General features: G+C 42.8%; 2 protein-coding genes across 3 annotated transcripts in view; one reads left to right on the forward strand and one right to left on the reverse strand.

The window, feature by feature from the left end:
• Positions 1–19,939, forward strand: part of MANSC1 (MANSC domain containing 1) — a 292,156-nt gene that overhangs the window by 234,839 nt on the left and 37,378 nt on the right. The window lies entirely within an intron of this gene.
• BORCS5 (BLOC-1 related complex subunit 5) overlaps positions 5,489–19,939 on the reverse strand; it is a 37,548-nt gene continuing 23,097 nt past the window's right edge. For both annotated transcript variants that reach the window (XM_053387538.1, XM_053387537.1), the window contains exon 4: positions 5,489–5,719. In XM_053387538.1, coding sequence (XP_053243513.1) covers positions 5,489–5,719 — 231 coding nt within the window. The remainder of the gene's footprint in view (positions 5,720–19,939) is intronic.

Genomic DNA, 19,939 nt, shown 5'->3' on the forward strand with positions numbered 1-19,939 from the left:
CTGCTCTTAAAGAGAAGGGCTTTCTACTTCGGAGAAGAGATTGTGCTCTTCATTCTCCCCTCTACAAATGTTTATTTTCAACTCTAGGTCCAAGGGGTTGAAACTCTACCTAACTCTGTGTCATGTACTCTCGTTTCATATGAGAATGTATGATTACACTGGCATCTGGCTCATTCAAAAATTGAAGGGAGAGTACAAAAAGCATTAATGCTCAGTGGTTATGAGATACAAAAAGACACTAGTTGTGAGGGGAACATGGACACTTCGTTTCACCAATCACTGTTTCCATGCATAGTGCAGCCTTTTAGGAATGCCATTCACTGCTGATGCTGCCACAAATGTATTTTGCCGAATAACACCTAGGGATTTTTTTGGTACCCCTTGCTGAAAACGAAGTACAAACTGTCTGCTGAAGAAGCAAGGATCAAAGGGCCTGTGATGCATTGCTGTCCTTGTAAAAAAGAGGATATTGGAGAAACTGGTGGAATCAAAATCAAACTGATCAGAGCTTTCACAACTAGATTGAGTTGCTAGTAAGTGTGTAGTATCAACCCCAGTTGCACATCAGACTTCAAGTGTAATCTTATTTCAACTTTATTAGGACACAATCATATACATTACTAGGAGGGTTTAGTTTGTGCTTCCACATGGATGGATCTAACACTGGATCAAAGAATTACATGGATTATATCAGAAGAAACCATATACATATTACTTCTAAGTGAAGGCTGATGGTTGAAAACTAACCCAGGACACCCCCAGTTCAAATCTTACCTCCACCATGAAGTAGTAGTAGTAGTAGTTCGGATTTGATATCCCGCTTTATCACTACCCGAAGGAGTCTCAAAGCGGCTAACATTCTCCTTTCCCTTCCTCCCCCACAACAAACACTCTGTGAGGTGAGTGGGGCTGAGAGACTTCAGAGAAGTGTGACTAGCCCAAGGTCACCCAGCAGCTGCACGTGGAGGAGCAGAGACCCGAACCCGGTTCCCCAGATTACAAGTCCACTGCTCTTAACCACTGCACCACACTGGCTCTCATGAGGCTGACAAAGCCTCAATCTTACCCTTAGCACCTCAACTGCAATATGGGGATGCTAACTGCCTACCTTGCTAGGATGTCAGAGTTACTGTGACCACGTATAAGAAGTGTTAATATTAAGTCTTAATTGGTCCTATACTATCTGTCTATTCCATGTGATTCCCTTATCTAAACAAAAGAGCAAATCAAAAATATGGTCAAGATCAAATTTTAAAGGCAAAATGGCTTCTGAATTGCAACCCCTCCCCTCAGCCATTGGTGTCAGTGGGCACTCCAGCGCCATGCAGGTAGCCTTCCCTTTAACATTACTCTGGGGAGATCAGTAGTATTAGCACACATCACTATGGAGTCACAGTCTGTACTTAGTCCAATTTTATAATATACAAATACTTAAAATATTTCTTTTAAGCACAGGTCAGCAACTGGCAGACACAAAGCCAAATGCAGCCAACTAAGAAACACCATCTTACTCCCAATTGTCAAGTCAGGGGGAAGTGAAGTGTGGGGAACAACTGGAGTTATAGCAACAGGACTTCAGGGGACTCTGTTTCTGGGAAATGGTGGGAGTAAGGAGGGTTTTCCATCTGCTGATAGAACAGCTGGGCTGTTTCTTAAAAAACAAACACCAGAAACACAACCCAGAAGAAAGCTGGCATGTCACATGTCCTTTAATTAATAATAAAACCAAACAGTAATAAATATTCCCAGCTGAAATAACATTGTGTTAGAGTAGCATCTACATCACACAATGTAATGCAAGACCCATCAAATTTGTACAAGTTGCATTGCAATAAAAGGAAACTACACAGTGCACCTGACACAAAGCTGTCAGAAACTGCTTCACCACCACTGATTCCCCCTTCTCTATTTCCAAGGCCTAAAAATATGAACACATTAGACGTCCAAATGTGCACCTTCAGCAAGTACTTAAAAACCCTGAAGAACACTGCACGTCTGCCTGGGGGGATTCCCTGAAGTTTCTGGGGCATGTTCTAGAGCACAGTTTTCATAAGTGTTAGACAGAACTGTGAGGGCAGAAATTACAGCATAGGATCACATTTCACAGACCCCTGGAGGGACAACTTCCCCAAAAGGAAATTCCACTTTGAAAATCACTGATCTAGGAAAAGTAGGCAAGCAATGTGTTTTCACTGCAGAGCATTTTAACATCTGGGTACCCTAGCAAGCCAAGTCTCAGTAAGGATCACCTACAGGTTTTCCTCAAGACAAGAATTAAATTATTACAGTAGATAACAGTTGTACTCAAAAGCGCAACTGCAGATTGAGAAAATGGTTAGAGAGATGCATTTCTACCTGCATTCCAACTGGATAGAAATATGCTTAACATTTAAGAGTGATGAGGTTGCATCATAGCCAAATACACACTGCAAAGCAGATATGCTTTCCGGGTTCCCAATCCAGTCTGGAAATCTGCATATGGCATCTCTCTTGCTAGCTCACGAGGGGCATATCGGCTGCTTGGACCGAAATACCCACCTGCCTTGATGGTTCGCTAACTACGTAACTCTTTGCACTTTTATGCAGGAGTCCAATGCACAATATATTTGTACATGTTACATTTTCTACTGCTATTACACATAATTAAATGGAACACTGTGCCAAATTTGGCTCTCAACAGACCCAATACAATTCAATGTATTTCAGGAATTCAATGCATTTGCCTACCAAGTTCCACCATGGTGGACGGCTTTGTGAATACATGCTTGGAGCAGAATGAGTAATGAAGACATTTATTTTTCCCCTCCATACTTTTAAGGCTTCAATCCTGTACCCACTTACCTGAAAAGTAAGAGCCATTGAACTAAATGAGGCTTACTTTTGAGTAGACATGACTTGCAGTGAAAATAGCTCAAAGGTTTTCCTGACTAGAACTGTAGTTAATAAAGCAAGCAGAACTGGTCCCCCAAAATGAGAAACAAAGTGGTGTGATAACATTTTCCTAGAGCACAGCTTTTAGAATAATGCGTCCAAAGAACATGTTATCAGCCTTCAGTGTATGCATTTTGACTACCAATGCTGGAATCTAGCAACACTGAGCATATTGTTCCAAATATGGCTTTAGCATTTCAAAGGCCAGCTGGTCTGCTAAATGCTATTTCTTAGCTAGAGTTGTGTTGTACAACAAAAAGTGTAATGCAGAAATAACACTTACTTGCATCCATTTTAAGAGACCAGGCCATATTTTGAAAGTAAAGCAATCAGAATATGACATTAGAATCTTCTAGAACTACAGCTGAATCCTTTCCCCACTTTTGGTTGCATCTGGGGGTTTTTGCAACACCTTGGCAGCTATCCATGTAAGATTGATTATTATTTATTTACCATACTAATTTTCAACCAAAATAGTTATTTAGAATTAATAAGCAATTGTGCCAACAAAATAATGCAGAAGACAAAAATATAAAACAATGGTACAGCTGTCAAACTCCAAAACTATCAGGTAAAATCAAAGAAAAAAGGCACAATAAAATACTTCCCTCTAAAAGAAGGGAGGGCAGGAGTGTGCCAACCAGGATTCAAGGGGGCATGAACTACATAACTCAAGGGTTACTTTTGAAAAGGACCTGGTGAATAGCTTCTTTGGAAAAAACATTCCTTAAAATAAGATGTTGCGTAGGCACTGTGTGGAACTTCTGCTAGCTGAAGAGGCACTCTGTCGCTGACCTCGAACCACAGATTGCTCATGTGTATTTGGGTAAAAGCTCTCCTACTATTCATAATCATTTCTGATAGTTAAGCATAGCCCTTTTTAGACATTTTCCTCTCACTTCCTTAATCATGATTTAGAGGTTGCTTCTCCTTTCCAAAGGAAGAGTGCACACTTCTGAGAACAAGTGGTTACATATACATATACCACTGGAAACATATACAGTAGTAAGAGCTGTAGGAGACAGACTTTGCCAATCCCTTCTTCAGCCTTGGAGCAATACAGCAGATTTCCTTTTTCCCCACCAGGAGTCCCTTCTCCAGTGGCTACTCCCACGTAGACCCTCCTACCACAGAGAGGAGTATCAAGTGTCTTCTTTTTCCTTTTCACTCTTGGATTCATCTCTCAAGCTAAGTAATAACAGATAAAAGCAACTTTCCATTCCTTCCTTCAAAGACTTGGAGATAAGAGGGAATTCGAGTGTGCCAGAACAAAACTGGATAATATGACAATATTAGGATTCCTCAGACCCAGCCAGCAAACAGCAAGGTGGCATTTTTATGGCATACCTCTGAGGTGCCTTTGGCATATGAGCCAACCTGTCCCAGCTTAGCAAGCTTTACAGCTTCCTTTGGATATGGACGTAACCTTGCCTCGTCATGCTCTATCCATCGTGTTAAGAATCATCTGGCAAAGCAAATTAATAGGATAGGGCAAGAGGGACTCCTTTCATTCAGGTGTTGGAAACACCAGTCTAAACCATCACCCAGGCTCTAGCTCTGCAGCCTGCAAAGCTGTGATAGTCACATAGCTCAAGCAGTTGCACATTTAATAGCCCTATAAAATAAGAAGCCAATTTAAAGAAAAACCCTAAAGGAGGGAGATCCTGCCCACCACCACAGGTCAACAACAGGTGGGAAAGATGACTCACCTATCAATCACCAGATTGACTTATGACTTCATATGATTGGCAGGCAGGTTGTCTCACCCCTCTGTCAAAGTCCCTTCCACAGCGCTTCTCGAGTGCCTGACAGCTTACTGGTTATTGGGCGCTTGGGAACCTCAGCACAAGGGGGTTTGCCCTATAATGGTGCAAAGCACTTAGCACAGGATGGAAATGCTGTTTTCTGCAGAGACTGGCTGTGTGAACAAGTTGCAAAGCTGAATCTAGCCATGTCTCTACCTGCCCCACACATGATGTGCAGGTGGACATGGTTTAGGGGAAATGGTCTCATGGCCCAAACTGGGACCCTGCTCTAGAACAATGACCATCAAACTTCCTCTTCTCTGTGTTTTTCACACTCATGTGTATGCTGGAATTGCTAGGAGTGAGTTGTAGAATTCAGGTGTGTTAGAGAGGAAGGCTGACAATGATGGTGAAGCTCTTGTGGGCAGTTTGTTTGCCAACACCAATCTTACAAGAAACAGTTGAAAAACTACATTAGAGCATGCCCCAGAATCCTCTGCAGCTGGAAGGATTCCTCAGTAAGCACACTAATGTGCACAACAGTAGAGGAAGGATGTGAAGGTTTAAATCTGAACCTTGTTAAAGCAATGTTTTGGTGGGTGGAGGCAGTGGTGGCAGCAGCTGGGAGCAGGAGAGGTAAGAAATGGCATTTCATTCCAAGTTGATGTGTGTATTTAAGATTCCCTGCAAGCCAAACACAGTCTTTCTACCTAACACAGAACTGATACCTCTGCTCTACTCACTCTGGCTTGTGAAGCGTGTTCCAAGTAAGTTCCTTATCAAGTATGGTCCAGGGAAAAGATGACTGAAAACTACAGCTTGAGCTCCCTGTCAGGGCTCATGGCAAAGGGTTCCAGCCTCTCGCTCTCGGGCAGCATGGCATTCAGTCTCTCCATCAAGGGAATGGTCAGGTCGACGCCCATCTGGATGCGACGCAAGATGGCAGACATCTCATTGACCTTCTGGATCTGCTCAGCGTATTTGGCATATCTTTTCTGGCGCTCCTGCATTAAGCTGTAGAGGGTTTCTACCGAAAGATCCATCTGTTTACAAAAAGAACAGAACGGTTGTGTTCAATTAGTCACCTCTTGGAGGAACGAGATGTTCTTTCCATGGACTGTGGGTGTGGAGCCAAATGTGGCCCCTGAGACTTTTCCTCTGCCCTCCATCTCTCCCAGCCCCCAACAGTACGGGGGTTAGCTGTACCAGGCCAGGCACAGCAGTAAGGAATCTCCAGTCGGCAGCCCTAATGAGTCCTGCCAGGTCCCATTTGGCCCACGAAGCTGTTTGGGGCCAAAAAGGGGTTGCGGGCACTGCTGATCAGTGGTCCCTACAAAGCCCTAAGCACTGCACTTTGCAAGCACCAACAATCAGCTGATAACACACACACTAGGAAATGTCTTCAAAATTAACCAGGAAATAAATCCTTTCTCCAGACAATTGAGAAAGGACTTTCTGGTTCACTCTGAAGCCATTTCCCACCCGCACTTTCCCTGGATTTTGTAACCGGCCCATCTCAACCACAGCCCACTCCTCACAATACAAGAGGTGTGGGCAGGTGGGTGTGCATGGGGAGAGGAGTGCAGAAAGTTCCTGATTTTTTATTATTCTGCTCGCTTAATAATAATAATAATAATAATAATAATAATAATAATAATAATTTATTATTTATACCCCGCCCATCTGGCTGGGTCCCCCCAGCCACTCTCCAAGCGAGAGATTACCAGAGCATGCACCACTCTGGCGAGACAGTCTGCGGGCGGGTAGGGTCTCAGCCTGCGTACAAGGTGGAGCTGGGAGACAGCTGCCCTGGACACAGAATTGACCTGCACCTCCATGGACAGCTGTGAGTCCAGAATGACTCCCAGGCTGCGCACCTAGTCCTTCAGGTGCACAGTTACCCCATTCAGGACCAGGGAGTCCCTCACACCTGCCCGCTTCCTGTCTTGTCAGGATTCAACCTCAATCTGTTAGCCGCCATCCATCCTCCAACCGCCTCCAGGCACTCACACAAGCCTCTAGTCCTGCACACCACTGACATGCGAGCTCCCGATGGAAGCCCTTGGGGAATATTGTCCTTGTGCTGAGAAAGCTTTCCCGCCTCTTCCACAGCGACCACCAAGATTACTGACAAGTCATTAACCATTTTAAAAAACCTGTCCTTTTGTTTGCACCTCTCACATTGCTCCTTCCTTGTCTTCCCGGTTTTTTGCCTCTCCCCCTGTATTACTGCCCCTTTGTAAACTCCTTGGGGCAGGGAGCTGTGCTTTCTTAGCTCTTGATGGAACTGTGCCATAACAATAAGAGGCAGAAATAAACTTCTGGCTAGTCCTAGCTAGTGCTATTTTTCTAGCACAAGAGGTGCTGGAACTCACCCTGAACACCTCCCTTGTTCTCTCAGAATGCAAATGGCGCCCACCTGAGAGGTGCTGGGAATGAAAAAAGCCTTGGTCCTACCAAACATTACAAGATTCCCTCCCCCCAAAGAACACTTCTCTTAAATTAGGAAGATATACAAAGACACAATGTAGTAAGGATTAGTCATACACCAAACTTTCAGAAGTTGGTCTTGTAAAACAATCACCACCTCCAGAAAAACCATTTCTTGTTTTAACTTCTGTGAGGTAATGCATTTTCTAACCACTGATTTGGGGTGGATCAGCAAAAGTGTTCCAACAAATTTGGACTGCATTATCTCCCAATAATAGGTTTGAAATTTCCAAGTAGACACATGTAACCTTGCTTCATGCACTGGTTTGTGCTTCTTAAATGTTTGGGAACACCCGCCAAAAATAAAAAATAAAATTGGAGGCACACTTACACTAGAAAATGATTACTTTTTAGAGTTAGTCAACCTCTGAAGAGCCCCTCCCTCAATCTGTCTTGAGCATAACTCTAGATTAAGAGATGGCAAGTTCAGAAGTACAACTCACACAACTGGCCTCCTCCTCTGAGGGTAGCTAATTCTGCTGTGCCTTGACTCTAGGAATGACTGAACGTCGGAATGTAACTGGAACCACCCAACTATAGTGGAGACTTATCTGAATAAAGCAAGACCAGAGCAGATACTCATGCCAAGTGGGCAGCCTCACCTGTGAACAGGTGCTGTGGAATCACAGGTCCCCTTCATCATATTTCTTGCAGCACAGAGATTGGGAATCACTGACACAAGCCAGGTACTGTACTGGTGGCTAACAATATCACCAATTTCTCCCTGTGCTTTTTATTAGACAATAATACTGTATTTTAACCAGCTTGTGCTTGTGCTGGTTAAAATTGTTATAAGCTTTATCACAGCCATGACATGCCAACTGATGGCAATGTTAGATTTGCACTATTCAGGCAATAAAGTTCAGTTCCTCTCCTTGGTGAACTGCCCATCCTGCTTCGCAATCCCACCAGTGGTGTTTTGGGAATATGATCTCGTACTTTTTCTAACCTTGGGGCCCACCACCTTCAGACTGGCTTACACCACCACAATACCACCCATCCACATGCAATTTGCACTGGTGGTTTTGTATGACAGCTCTTTTCAGAGCAGCTCCTTGGTGAACTTCAGCTACAGTCTTGCACTTTTTAAATTTATTTGAACACCCCATACCTGGAGAGATCACAACATTGACAGAGTAATGACAGAACAAAGCAAACCTATAGTTAATGTACTTGCACACATTAAACACATGTATGGAAGGTTATGCATGTTCATTGATTTTTATTTGCTTTCTGAATTAACTCTACCAAATTCTTCTGTCTGTTTTTACATTGTTAATGTATCAACATACATGGCACCAGAGGTTTTTTCCCTCGGGGAACGCAGGGGTACGCATACCCCTTAACATTTTGTGAATCTAAGTTTGGCCTCATTGAGGGGCAGTATTTCAACATGAGTAGGAAAATGAGAGTACCCCTAAACATTTTTTAAGGAAAAAAGCACTGCATGGCGCCTCATGAAAACTGTACATTTATGATTTATTGCCTTTTACCATCTCTATTAAAAAGTGAAGTAATTAAGAGAAAGAGAGAGAGAGAGAGAGAGAGAGAGAGAGAGAGAAAGAAAGAAAGAAAGAAAGAAAGAGAAAGAAAACCCAGAGTTTCCGCTGTTAGTCAGTCATAACAAATTCATGGCAGGCCAAGTTCCTGCTTCCATTATTTAAAACTGTGTCATTCAGTGAACAATCTCAAGCATAAGAGTCTCATTCAAAGTTGGCAGAAATATTCCAAACTCTCTGAAATCATCCCTTGCTGAAATTAGTGACCTTAATGAGAGTTCAGCCAGGCAATCTCAGTCTCTCTCCACGTTATGCTGAGCAGGACACTCAGGCCTTAAAAGTGTTTCTCAGAATTTTAAAGAGGCCCCTTGCATGCAAGTCAACCAAAGTACGCTAGACACTGATACGGGATTGCAATTCCTTCACCCCTTTTAATAGCTCCCTAGATAGAACCTGACACACAATTACAGAAATTCTAAGAGTTGCCTTCCATTAAACATAAACCTGTTGAGTAGAGGTTGCTTCACACTTTCAAGTCAAGGGCAAGTGAGAGTCGGCTGCGTCCATTTGATGGGCCAAAGATGCTGGACAAAGAAACTGGCTTTAGAAATGGACTGCTCAAGGAGGACTTCCAGGTTAGCGCCAACGACGAATGGCGGAGTTCCTCCGATCGGAGGAACGGGCTCCGTGGAAATTGGGTCTTCCTGCCGCGCCAAAGGCGGGGGCCCGCTAGAAATCCCAGGTGGAGAAACCTGGGAACGTGGGGTTCAGCGGAGCACCAAGAGCGCCTCCCCTACTCATGAGGAAACCCCTTTTTGGGGCTCCGGAGTGAAGTGGGGTGAGCAGCGCGGTGCTGCGAACCGATCGCTATTTCCATGGAGGGAAGCCGCGCAGCCATCGCCGGAGAGCGCTGACTTTTTCCTGATGACATTCGGACTCTAAATCAAGTACCCGTGAGTAAAAACGGAGAATTGGATCAAGAAATTCGCAAAATTTATGAATTAGGCACAAGCGGGAAGGTTTAAACAGGAAGTCCGCCTTCCGCTTTTTGTATATAGATTGAAGCAAAGACCTTGCAACCTAATAGCCTGGAAAACTGCTTTAAAGTTGGAGATTTCCTGCATCTATAACCAATAAAACCCCCTTGGAAGCAGGAGAAAAGGGAGGGGGGATTTGACTGTTTAATCCTGCAGGAGCAGAGTAAAGGAATTTAAGTTTCCATCGCCCCAAACCTGGGGACGGGGTGTCGGGACAGAAATTGTTTGTGACGTCCATTGATTGAAAGTGGAGCACTTTGACAGATAGCAAAAAAAAGAAGAGAAACAAATTAACTTCAACGCTACCCTCTGCATTTCTGTATTTTAAAGATACAAAATATCTGAAAATCGAAAGGATTTGAAATCGAAAGTAATTTCCTTTGTTGGATACTTTTTAAAAGTGGATACAAATAGAAACTGTGTCCCCTAGAGGGAGCCTGTCAGTTTGTTGTTGCAGTTTACTTTGACTCTACAGCTGCAAGATTTGGATCGTGGGACCAGCCGTTCGACCTTGAACAGAAATGAGCTGGAAGGAAGGTTTGGTGTCTGCCCTTGGCATGACAAATGCCTTGCTGGAGCAGCTGTATGAGAAAATGAATTTGATGCATGAAAAATTGGACTTGATGAGTGCTGTGGCCAGTGAATATGATTTAACAGGGAATAAGGATAAAGAAGTTATACAGCGACCAATTCAAGAATCTGGTTTGACAAGGCAAGTCCAAGGGCAGATGAAGAAGGAAGAGGCAGTGATTACTCCTCAAACAACACAAATGGAGAGATTCAAAGTCCTGCAGGAACAAAAGCCACTGCGTTGGAAGATTGAACTTGGAGAGTGCTGGGATGTGTTTGAAGTCAAGGAAGCTCTTAACTCTAGTGGGACTATGAAACAGGTGAACAACCATCTTTCGGATAAATACTTTTTGGATTACAAAGATGACGACAGGGAGTGGGACTGGGGGGAAGGGGCCAGTCTGACGAAGGAAAACGGAAATTATTACCGGATGGAACCCTCTGGAGTCCCACTCCCCAAGAAACTAACAACAGACAAAGAAGCGCGTAAGCATAAACAAGGACAAGAAAATGCGCAGAAGGGGCCTAGAAGAGACTTAAGGGCCTCGGACATAAGAACACCAGATTGATGGACTGGATGTAATGGACAGAAAGGACTGACATGACCCAAAACCAGGAAGAAGGGACATTGGATAAAAATTAGAGATATCAAGGGAAATTTTTTTTGTTAATTTTGGAATTAGTGCAACTTTAATGAAATACCAGGGAATATGCTGGAAAGGAACCAAATTGGCTTTAGCAGAAATGATTTAAGGAGATATGAATGAATATGATGTTAATTTTGAAATTTTAAGATTTTTAAGATAAGATAAGGTTAAAGAGATTAAGGTAAATTGAATAACAGATTAAATTAAAAGATGGAAAGGTTATGTTGAATTAATAAATAAGATAGATTATAAGGATTAATCATTTAAATTAAAATTGAGAAACATGGGAAGAATTTGCTGAATAATGAATTAAACTAGAATACAAAAAGGGAGGTGTGAGGAAGTTTAAGAAATAAGCAAATGAAAAGTTGTAATTTGAGACTTGTATTTTTCCTTTTTTTTCCTTTTTGGTTTTTTCTTTTTGATTAATTTTTTTTCTTTTTTCTTTTTATTTTTTTGGCTGTATTTTTCTTGGTTTTTTTATGTATTGATGAAATTTTGAATAAATATCATTTAAAAAAAAAAAGAAATGGACTACTCAAGGAAGCAGCACGTTTCTACAAGATGACACAAGGAACTTGCCATTCCCCAGCTCCTGGAAAGAAAAGGGCAGCATGCTATGCAAGCGATGCACTGCTCACATGAGTAAACCACTTGAACAAGCAGGGTTTTTGTGGGTGAGTCAATCCCAACACATTGCTGCAACCCCCGAGAATGTGAATTTTCTTGTGGGGTTATGTGCATATTCCCCTGCTCCTCTGCAGCAGTACAGAAAGTGTGGGGTAAATGTGAATTTTCCTATAGGGGTTGTGATTGTGTGTGTGTGTATGTGTGTATACACCTTTTTGGCAAGACTTTTAAACTGGTGATTTAAAAGGCTTCTGCTCTTCCCCAAATTCATAATGCAAGTTCTCAAATTCAAGATTATCATTTGGTCATGTAGACAAAGCCTGGGGGTTTTTTCACGCAGGAGCTGAAACCATCACTTTTCCCTGTTCTTTCTTGTGGCTTCCTTTCTTTTCACACATGGAAGAAAATTAAAAAGAGCATGCTGGGTATGGAAACAATTTAAGCTTTGTGCATAAGTTTCCATTAAAAACAGATACACTGGACTTTAAAAACTTTTGTGTACTGGGGTTAGCCATGTAAATTGCAAAATGGAAAACAGACCACCAGCAGGTCAACTGTTGCCTGGGATGGAAGCAAATGGAAGCCATAATTTTAAACTGATTGTCCCACCTAATGAGACAGGGCTGCAGAATGGGAGCCAGCTAGAATGCTACCAAAACCACGTACCGTATGCCTCATTAAACAGAGCAAGACAAGGACTCTTGGCTTCTGAAAGGCTGACTCCAAATAAGTGCCTTGGGATGGCTTTGCAATGCTCTGGTGTATAAAATGGACTGAGATTACAACATCCAAAGCTGGCAACTAATAAGCTCTTTGAATGCTGCAGCCCACTTTTTGATGGGGTTCAGTTGCACAGAGTGCCCTGAAACAGGACTTTAGGGTCTCCACTGTCTCCCTGTTGCTTTCCAGTATGAGGTCAAAATGGTGGCCATGATGTACACAAACCTAACTGGCCTGGGTTTGGCATATAAATCCACTTCCACATTCCTATGAGTCATCACAATCTATAAAGCTGTCCAGGAAATGCTTAGGGAAAGTCTCTCACCTCTGGAATTCATTTCACCTGGAGACTCACAGAAACTGGGCCTCTTTGTTTCCTAAGAAGAAGTGAAAAACTTTTCATTCAAATGAGGAAATATGGAATTTAAACAATGTAAATTAAGGGTTTTGATAAACCTAGCCATAAATCAAATGGACAGAAAATTGGAATTTAAGGGCAAATGTTCAAGCAGATTAGCTTATGAACCTGGTCCCCCCACCAAAAAAAATTCAAGGCACATTTCAAGGTGCTGGGTTTGTTCTACCAGCTCACAGCTGCTGCTGTTGCTGAATTTGTTGAATTTATATCCCACCCTTCCTCCCCAAGGAGCTGTGGGCTGCATAAAGTTTTAGGCCTTACGCTCAACACTTATTGGAGACCACCTGCTTGCTTTATTATCTCACAACTGTTAACAGATCAGCAGAAACTGCTTCCTTGACTTTACCATTCAAGAACCAAGTTGGAATAGCAACAACACAGAGAGAGGTTTCTCCGAGGCTGCCCTAGAGTTGTGGTACTCTCTTCTATTGGAGATTTCTCAAAACCAGAGCTTGGTCCAGAAGAGGGGGGCTGGCATTCTTTTCCTTGAGAACTGGAGATTTTGTTTGGTTTGTGTGGTGTGTAGGTTCTTGTTTTTAACATTATAATTCACTCCAAGGCTTTGGAATGAGGAAGGACAGACTACTAATACCTGAGGAAATGAAAGTTTGGTGAAAACCTAGCTAGTATCTATTCTACAATCCTGTACACATGCTAATTTCCAGAGAGAGTAGGAAGAAAGCAGCAGCAATATCTTCTCCTCCCCTTACCACATTATTGAAAGTAGCATTTTAAATGCTCTAGTAATGCATTTATGTGCAGACAGAAACTCTGGGTACTTGTGATCCAATCCTCAGATTGAAAATGCACCAGGATTGGGAAGACTAGGGAATCCTGAGGGCTGATAAATACGAAAGAGTTCAATTTGCAAGTTACCTTCTGTGCATGGTAAGGGAAGAAAGTGCCTTCAAACTTCCGGATCACAGAATTGAGTTTTCGCTTCAAATGTAGCATCTGAACTTAATTTGAAGTTCAATACAATAAGAAACATGGCAAGCAAGCCAACCAACAATACACAACACAAAGGAGACACCAAGTCAGCCAGGAAGCCTTCACCCCACTGCTGAACAGCCAGGGTCAATTGAAAATAGTGTTTTCCTGGATAGCTACCAAACAGACGCCTTTCATCTAGGTTTATTCTCTAAATCCAAATCCAGCGCCTTCTCTTCCACTTATGTAGCTTTATCTTGACCACAACTCAATACAAAGACATCACTATACTGGTACATTTACAAGAACACGGCAGGGCTAAAACCTCCCTCCTAATGCAGTGCCTTATATAATTAAGGCTGTGTACCTGCTCTCAGTCTACCAGAACACAGGCTATGTCTCAGGAACTTCAGCTTACAGGAAAAGCAAGTTTCTAATTCTTGTGGCTATAAATAAACATATGAAGGTGTGACATAAGGAGGAATCTCAGAAGCCAGAGAAGTAGCCAAACAGGTTTTCCAATAGTTGAGTGAGAATTAGGATCACTGTCCTGTATAGCGCTTTTTTAAAATCTGTAATTAGCAAAACAAGAACAAATAATGCAAAACTCTAAAAGTTGCAGAACTGTGCAAATTAGGAAAATTTGCATAACACATATGGGTTTTGGAATTCAACTTTTCCTGGAATAGGATTTTTATTGAGAGTATACAGAACCCTGATTATAATGTTCTGAGCAAAATATTGTTCCCGAACATCCTTTCCTATGACTTCTTTAATGAAGAAATTATATCTCTGCAGATAATAAATATCTAAGGACCCACCCAGCTATCAAAGGGGTCTGCTGGGGGTGGGGGAACGCAGGATCCAGCTTTCCGGCTGGAAAATATTCCTTACCACTGCATTAAAACAATAATACATGATCCACCATAATATAACAATTCACAATAATCACAGCAACCAGCCATCTGGGTGAATGGTATTAATGGCCAGGAAATGTCTGAATAAACAGATACGTTTTCAAGATGTGCCGGAAACGTAATTCCATTGGCGCATAACTTATTTCTAAGAGGACGCTGTTCCAGATGGAAGATGCTACTACTATGAAGACCCTCCTTCAGCATGATTTATTTTCTGAAGGCTGCAGTACTAGGAGGCCTTCATCTGATGATCTCAGGAACTAACAGGGTGGTCTTCCCTTGGCTATCTGCCTCCTAGATCACCAATTTTGTGTTGTGATCCATTTCTTTCATGGGCAAAGCCATGATCTTTTAATATTCTCTAGAGCCAATATAAGCACAACTATATTCTTATCTGCTGTAACTTTCTTCCACAGGTCTCTCTGAAAGTAGAGATTTCTTGAGCGCAAATCACTGGAATTGTATGCTGCTAAACATAAACCGAATACCAGCAAGATGTGGAGGAAGCAACAATCATGGAAATCTTTCATATTCATATTTCTCACCAGACCATATGTCATCTCTTTTTTCCCTAGAAAAATAGGTACCGGTACTCATAATGAAGTTGTTACAGTAAGTGTTACACTTTTTAAACCCCCCCCCCAAAACAAAGAGGTATGAGTACACCCTGGGGGGAAGCAGTGTCTATATGTCATTTCATTCTGGCTTCCGCTGCTAGTCAAAAACTACTGCTACATGGTGCAGTCCCAAACCACAGTATTTGAGGGTTCATCTGGTAAGAACTGACAGTAGTTAAGTGTGTCAGACTTGCACTAATTAATTATTGTTTCCTTCTAGTTTTATGACTCTTATTACTTACATTTTTTACTTTTATACCGTGCACACCATAAAATTTTAATAAAATTATGTTACTATCTCTCTCTCTCTCTCTCTATATATATACACATATATCAGTCTACTACTGCCTGAAGATTAGTTCCCAATAATAATAATAATAATAATAATAATAATAATTTATTATTTATACCCCACCCATTTGGCTCGGTTTCCCCAGCCACTCTGGGTGGCTTCCAACAAAATACTAAAATACAATAATCTGTCAAACATTAAAAGCTTCCCTAAACAGGGCTGCCTTCAGATGTCTTCTAAAAGTCTGGTAGTTGTTTTTCTCTTTGACATCTGGTGGGAGGGCGTTCCACAGGGAGGGTACCACTACCGAGAAGGCCCTCTGCCTGGTTCCCTGTAATTTGGCTTCTCGCAGTGAGGGAACCGCCAGAAGGCCCTCGGTGCTGGACCTCAGTGTCCGGGTAGAACGATGGGGGTGGAGACGCTAGCCTCAATGATCATAGACAGCCCTGTATTGTAGGAAGGGCGAGAGAACGATGGGGGTGGAGACGCTCCTTCAGGTATACTGGGTCGAGGCCATTTAGGGCTTTAAAGGTCAGCACCAACACTTTGAATTGTGCTTGGAAACGTACTGGGAGCCAATGTAGGTCTTTCAAGACATTGTTATGTGGTCTTGGTAGCTGCTCCCAGTCACCAGTCTAGCTGCCGCATTCTGGATTAGTTGTAGTGTCCGGGTCACCTTTAAAGGTAGCCCCACGTAGAGCGCATTGCAGTAGTCCAAGGGGGAGATAACTAGAGAATGCCCCACTCTGGTGAGACAGTCTGTGGGCAGGTAGGGTCTCAGCCTGCGTACCAGATGGAGCTGGTAGACAGCTGCCCAGGATGCAGAATTGACCTGCACCTCCATGGACAGCTGTGAGTCCAAAATGACTCCCAGGCTGTGCACCTGGTCCTTCAGGGGCACAGTTACCCCTTTCAGGACCAGGGAGTCCCTCACACCCGTCTGCCCCCTGCCCCACCAAAACAGTACTTCTGTCTTGTCAGGATTTAACCTCAATCTGTTAGCCGCCATCCATCCTCAAACCACCTCCAGACATGGACTGTGCCCATTCTATTAATGTATTTTGAGACACCCCTATATAAGAGGCATCTGTTTGGCTTCTTTTCAGCCGGGTTTTCATTGAGCTTTTCATCCCAGCTGAATCCAATGTAATTGGCAGCCTGTTAACAAGTGTGTCTTTTACACATTTTGGAGGCACTTGAACCCCAACACATCATATCTACTCTCAGAAGAGACATGCCTCCCCCCCACCCCTGTCCCAAAGAAGGACATGCTGAAACAAGAGTGGTTAGTTTCTCTGAGCCAGGTGACTCTTACCCTATTCAGCTGAAAGAATGAAGTATGCCCCCAATTTTATTTCAGAAAAAGGTTTGCTTCAGTCATCAAGAGGTTTGTGAAGTACAAGAACTCTGGAGAAGGAAAGACCCTATAGGACAAAAATTAGGAAGCAGCTGTCTATTTTAAATTAAAAAGAGGAAAATTAAAGTGCAGAGAGATATTATACAACATTAGCTTTCTACACCTTAATATTATGACCTGCAGTGTCACAGGCCTCCTGTTTCCAATAATGACAACACATTAATCATCGTTAGAAATTTTAGAGGCAGACACAGCTGGAAATCTGTTATGCATAATGACAATTTAACATTAAGACAAATTCTGGGTTTCTTCCAGCACATCAGGATGAATAACCTGTTAAAAAGTAATAGACCAAACAGGAAGGGAGGAGTAGCAGCATTATATATAAAGGATGGGTACACTTGTGAAGAAATCCATGACCTGGAGCAGGAAAGGCAGATTGAGAGCATATGGGTAAAAAATGCAGGGGAGAGAAACGACAATGACCTTATTGTGGGTGTCTGCTATAGACCACCAAGCCAGACTGGAGACTTGGATGATGCCTTATTAGAGCATTCAAAAAGGAGAAAAATAGTAATCATGGGGGACTTCAACTTCCCCAATATCTGTTGGTCCTCACTCTGCCAAGAGTGTAAGGTCTGATAAATTCCTCCATTGCCTCACTGACAATTTCATTTCTCAGAAGGTGGAAGAACCAACAAGAGGATTGTCTATCTTGGACCTGGTCCTCACCAGTAGGGAGGAACTGATTGCTGAAGTGGAAGTGCTTGGAAACTTGGGAGGAAGTGATCGTGTTCTCCTGGGTTTCAGGATACAGAGGCAAGGAGAAACCGAGTGTAGTCGGACACGCATTCTGGACTTTAAGAAGGCCAATTTTGAAAAGCGGAAGGAGCTACTGGGTGTGATCCCATGGTCAGAAATACTCAATGTGAAGGGAGTCCAAGAAGGATGGGAGTTTCTAGAAGGAGAAAAATTGAAGGCACAAATGCAGGCAATACCAACAAGAAAGAAAAGTGAGAGGCGTCAAAGAAAGCTGGTGTGGCTGCATAAGGAGCTTACAGATGAGCTGAGGGTTAAGAAGGGCATGTATAAGAAATGGAAGAAAGAGGAAATCACAGAGGAGGAGCCAACGAGTAGCCAACAGCGGGAAGGTCAGGCCGGCAAAAGCTCAGAATGAGCTCAGGCTTGCAAGAAAAAGTTCATTTGGCTATGTCCAAAGTAAGAGGAAAAACAAGCAAGTGGTAGGTCCTCTGTGTGGGGAAGATGGAGAAATGCTATTGGATGACAGAGAAAAGGCAGAACTTCTCAACACCTACTTTACCTCTGTCTTCACCCAAAAGGAAAGTGATGCCCAACCTGGTGATAACAGAATAAGTGACATAAAGAGGGAGCTGCAGCCCAAGATAGGAAAAGAGGTAGTAAGGGAACACCTAGCTGTCAAATCTCCAGGGTCTGATGAACTGCATCCGAGGGTCCTAAAGGAGCTTGCAGATGTAATTTCAGAGCCTTTGCCTATTATCTTTGAGAATTATTGGAGAACAGGTGAGGTCCCTACAGACTGGAGGCGGGCAAATGTTGTCCTCATCTTCAAAAAGGGGGTAAAGGAAGACCAGGTAACTACCGACCAGTGAGCTTCACATCATACCAGGGAAGGTCCTAGAACAGATAATTCAGCAGTTGGGCTGTGAGCATTTTGAAAAGGATGCTGTGATTACTAAGACCTAGCATGGGTTTCTCAAAAATAAGTCATGCTAGACCAATCTATTTTCTTTTTGTGATGGAATTACAAACTTGGTGGATCAGGGAAATGCTGTGGACATAGCGTATCTTGATTTCAGTAAGGCTTTTGACAAAGTCCCCATGATATTCTTGTGAAGAAGCTGGTAAAATGTGGGTTGAACGAGGTGACTGTTAGGTGGATTTGTAGCTGGTTGACTGGCTGAACCCAAAAAGTACTCATTAACAGTTCCTCGTTATCCTGGAAAAAATGACAAGTGGGGTGCCGCAGGGTTCTGTCCTGGGCCCGTTGTTGTTCAACGTCTTTATAAATGACTTGGATGAAGGAATTGAGGGGATGCTCATCAAATTTGCAGATGACACGAAACTGCAGCTAATGCCGCAGAAGACAGAATCAGAATTCAAATGACCTTAACAGATTGGAGAACTGGGCCCAAACTAACAAAATGAATTTCAATAGGGACCAATGTAAGGTCCCTATTGAACCTAGGAAGAACCAGGTGCACAAATATAGGATGGGGAACACCTGGCTTAATATGTGAAAAGGACCTCTGGGTCTTGGTGGACCACAAGCTTAAGATGAGTCAACAGTGTGATGCAGCAGCAAAAAAAGCTAAAGCTATTCTAGTTTGGATCAACAGAAGTCTAGTGTCCAGACCAAGGGAAGTCATAGTACCACTCTATTCTGCCTTAGTCAGACCACACTTGGAATACTGTGTCCAATTCTGGGCACCACAATTTAAGAAGGTTGTTGACAAGCTGGAACGTGTGCAGAGGAGGGCAAACAAGATGATTAAGGGTCCGGAAACCAAGCCTTATGAGGAGCGCTTGAAGGAGCTGGGTATGTTTAGCCTGGAAAAGAGGAGACTGAGAGGAGATATGATAGCCATCTTCAAATATCTGAAGGGCTGTCCATGGAGGAAGGAGCATGCTTGTTTTCTCCTGCTCTGGAGGGTAGGACTCAAACCAATGGCTTCAAGTTGCAAGAAAGTAGATTCTGACTAAACATTCGGAAAAACTTTCTGACAGTAAGAGCTGCTCAGCAGTGAACAGTCTTCCTTGGGAGGTGGTGGCCTCTCCTTCCTTGGAGGTTTTTAAGCATCTGTCATGGATGCTTTAGCTGAGATTCCTGCATTGCAGGGGGTTGGACTAGATGACCCTTGGGTCCCTTCCAAATCTAAGATTCCATGACTCTCTGATTCTAAGCATATTTTCCCCAAGTGCATTCTTTACCGAAATCCTGTCCTCCTCCTTCTCCCATTCCCCACATGTACATCTTTCAATATTTTTATTTCTAAAATTCAACTGATTTTTAGTTTAACTAAGTGAACTGCTTTTGTTTCAAGGGCAAAATATTTTTATGTAAAATGTGTCGTCAAAGTTCATCCTATCTGATTTGCAG

Source organism: Podarcis raffonei, chromosome 5 (assembly GCF_027172205.1).
Source record: "Podarcis raffonei isolate rPodRaf1 chromosome 5, rPodRaf1.pri, whole genome shotgun sequence".
Lineage (NCBI taxonomy): Eukaryota > Metazoa > Chordata > Lepidosauria > Squamata > Lacertidae > Podarcis > Podarcis raffonei.